Source organism: Austrofundulus limnaeus, unplaced genomic scaffold (genome assembly GCF_001266775.1).
Source record: "Austrofundulus limnaeus strain Quisiro unplaced genomic scaffold, Austrofundulus_limnaeus-1.0 Scaffold186, whole genome shotgun sequence".
NCBI lineage: Eukaryota > Metazoa > Chordata > Actinopteri > Cyprinodontiformes > Rivulidae > Austrofundulus > Austrofundulus limnaeus.
Genome location: NW_013952588.1, coordinates 76,080 through 78,785, shown reverse-complemented (window position 1 = coordinate 78,785; position 2,706 = coordinate 76,080). Strand labels below are relative to the sequence as shown.

The following is a 2,706-nucleotide window of genomic DNA, read 5'->3' as shown; positions in this document are numbered from 1 at the left end:
AAGGGACATACCACGTGACATAACACGTTTTGTAGCCATTTCCTTACTGTAAAATTTGTATTTTTAATGTTGATAGTGTTCTATGGTGTTTTGAAAGGCGTTGTGAAAAAAAATGCGTTAATATTATTATAATTATTATAACACGGTTGGTACGGGAAATGTTAAATTTGTATTTTTAATGTTGAAAGTGTTTGATAGAAAATAGTGTCAATAACGCCCCCTTCATGTTCGGAATGCAATAGTCCCATTTCCATTTAAGGTATGGGACTGACGGAAAGGTCCGTCACCGCCCCGTTCTGCATGCTGCAGCGAAGTGTACTTGACCAGAGGGGGCGCTCGCGAGTAGGAAGTAATCTGCTTTTCCCCCACAAGATGGCCCAAATCTCATGTGAAGTCTCTGACCTTTGTGTTGGCGCGTCCTGATGGACTGTGTAAAATGCCAGAATTCATATGATGCTGCTACAGCTGATATATATTTGTTGTCAGTATACCTTTTAGTACATATGTTGTTAAAATGAACAGTCCAATGATCATTTTACTGATATGTATAAAGACTGCAAAGGTTGAAAAATCTTGAAGTCTGTATGAAATTGGAGGTAGTTTGAGGATTCAATTTTTTATGCTTTTTAAGCTCAAAAGGGGGGGGGGTCGTATTATACATGAAATCATATTATACATGAATAAATACGGTAAGTGTTAAAAGTTCACTAACAGTTTTTTAAAATGTAATATTTTCTTAAGCTAGAAGAAAACTGGGAAGATCTCATCGTTATAAAAGGTATCAGTCAAACCTGTTCAGTTTATTATCTTGGTTGGTCATTTTCCAGGCAGCTTCATGGAGCTACTCAAATGATTTTAAAGGAGTTTCCACACTTTTAGTTTTTTGCTTCACTTTGATTTCAGTCTAATCCAAACCATCTCTGCTTGTGGCTTAGACAGTTCGTGTTCATAGCTCTATCACTGCAGAATTTACCGTATATAAATGTTACGCATATATTTTATATATATTTCGTAACAAGTTCTGAAGTGCTAATTGATTCATAAGAAACTAAACAGTCCTTGCAGATCTTCCGTTTAGCCAGACCTCAGTCCTTGTTCTTTGAAATTCAAGTTCTTCTACATTAATATATTAAACCCCACATTAGTTTCAGTTGTTGTAAACAACATCCTAATGTTTGTACGGTACATGTAGCCATAGCCTTCCTCTGACACCTACTGTATCTAAATCATTTTGCTGCAGAACGTTCTCCTCACAGACCAATCCTGCAGGCCGGTCTGCCGGCTAATCAGACTGCAGTTGTCGGCAGTGACGTGGAGTTTGTGTGCAGAGTGTTCAGTGACCCGCAGCCTCACATCCAGTGGCTGAAGCACATTACCGTCAACGGCAGCACAGAAGGACCTGACGGACACCCCTATGTCCTGGTTCTCAAGGTACGGACGGCACATAGGTAGTGTTTGTGTTGTTTGCGTTTCAATCAACAAAAACTGCATGTTTCAAGTGTATTTTTGTACTTTCTATTTCAAACCTACATTAATAATACAGTGTTACAATAATGCTATATTGGCCTTTTTGCATAAAAATGACATATTGGCATGTTTTGCATTTCAAGGTCTGGCCCAGTCCAGCTTGTCCCACTCTGGGTTCAAACCCAGGTTCTGCGTATTTGCATTAGCTGTTAGTTCTGAATTCCAGCCCAGTTTATCGGCTCATTTTTCTTTCTGTTATCTAATCTGTTACGCTTTCTGTTCTTTGTCCATCATTTCATTTTTGTTTGTGCATTTTACACATTTTTTTCTTCAAATCTGTACACTGAGTCGATGGCACCGCAATTTTGTTACCTCTGGAAAGCGACAATGACAAAGATTTTTATCCTTATCCTTAATTTCCGGGTGTAAAAGCCCAGTCCTCATGTATCAACAGTGCGTACGCTCAAAAAGGTTGTGTACGCCATTATTCGCTCCAAACTTCAGATGTATCCAGAATGAGATGAGCGTGGAAATATTTGCAGCCGCATGGCAACTTCATGGCTGGCATACAGACGTGTCTGTGATCCTAAAAACCTAAAATTATTATTGTACACACCAGGCACACATGATAAACAACTTTTACATCCACAGTCTTGCAGTTAGATGAGTGACTGTAAAAGAACACGTAAAGTTGAGCCAAAAATACTTTCAACAAGAACAGATTCAGCCTTAATGGAGGATATAATAAATGCTGCAACACTCAGAGTTTGTATTTAAACATAGAGAGGATTTTCTGGATCAAAATGACGACTGGCTCATTAGCTGTTTTCAGCTTCCAAGAATAATTTTTTTGCAACTGCGTTTGGAGCTGTCTGGGAGCGCGACAAAGTAACAAGGAACCATGACGTTCCACAGGGGGGCATTCCAGAGGGAGCAGGCAGACCGATCCGGACTGTACCAGTCTTATCTGAGCTGAGCCATGCCAGCTGAATGGGACAGCCTCATACGCATGATTCTAAAATACCGAGGCAAAAACTCTCCACTGATGCTGTGCGACTCATTCTTGCTTGTCAACTAAAATTCTACAATCTACCAAACATCTGAATTCCTCTGTGTTTACAGTTATTATGTTATTGAACACGTATGTAAAGTTGAAAAAAATATTTCAGGCTCAGAAAGTCTCACGCACGCACGCACATACACACACACACACACACAAACACACACACACACACACAC

At 39.6% G+C, this 2,706-nt stretch overlaps 1 protein-coding gene across 1 annotated transcript in view; it reads left to right on the top strand.

The window, feature by feature from the left end:
• Window positions 1-2,706, top strand: part of LOC106524404 (fibroblast growth factor receptor 1-A) — a 55,573-nt gene that overhangs the window by 32,842 nt on the left and 20,025 nt on the right. The window contains exon 6 of the mRNA XM_014018201.1: window positions 1,241-1,431. Coding sequence (XP_013873655.1) covers window positions 1,241-1,431 — 191 coding nt within the window. The remainder of the gene's footprint in view (window positions 1-1,240; window positions 1,432-2,706) is intronic.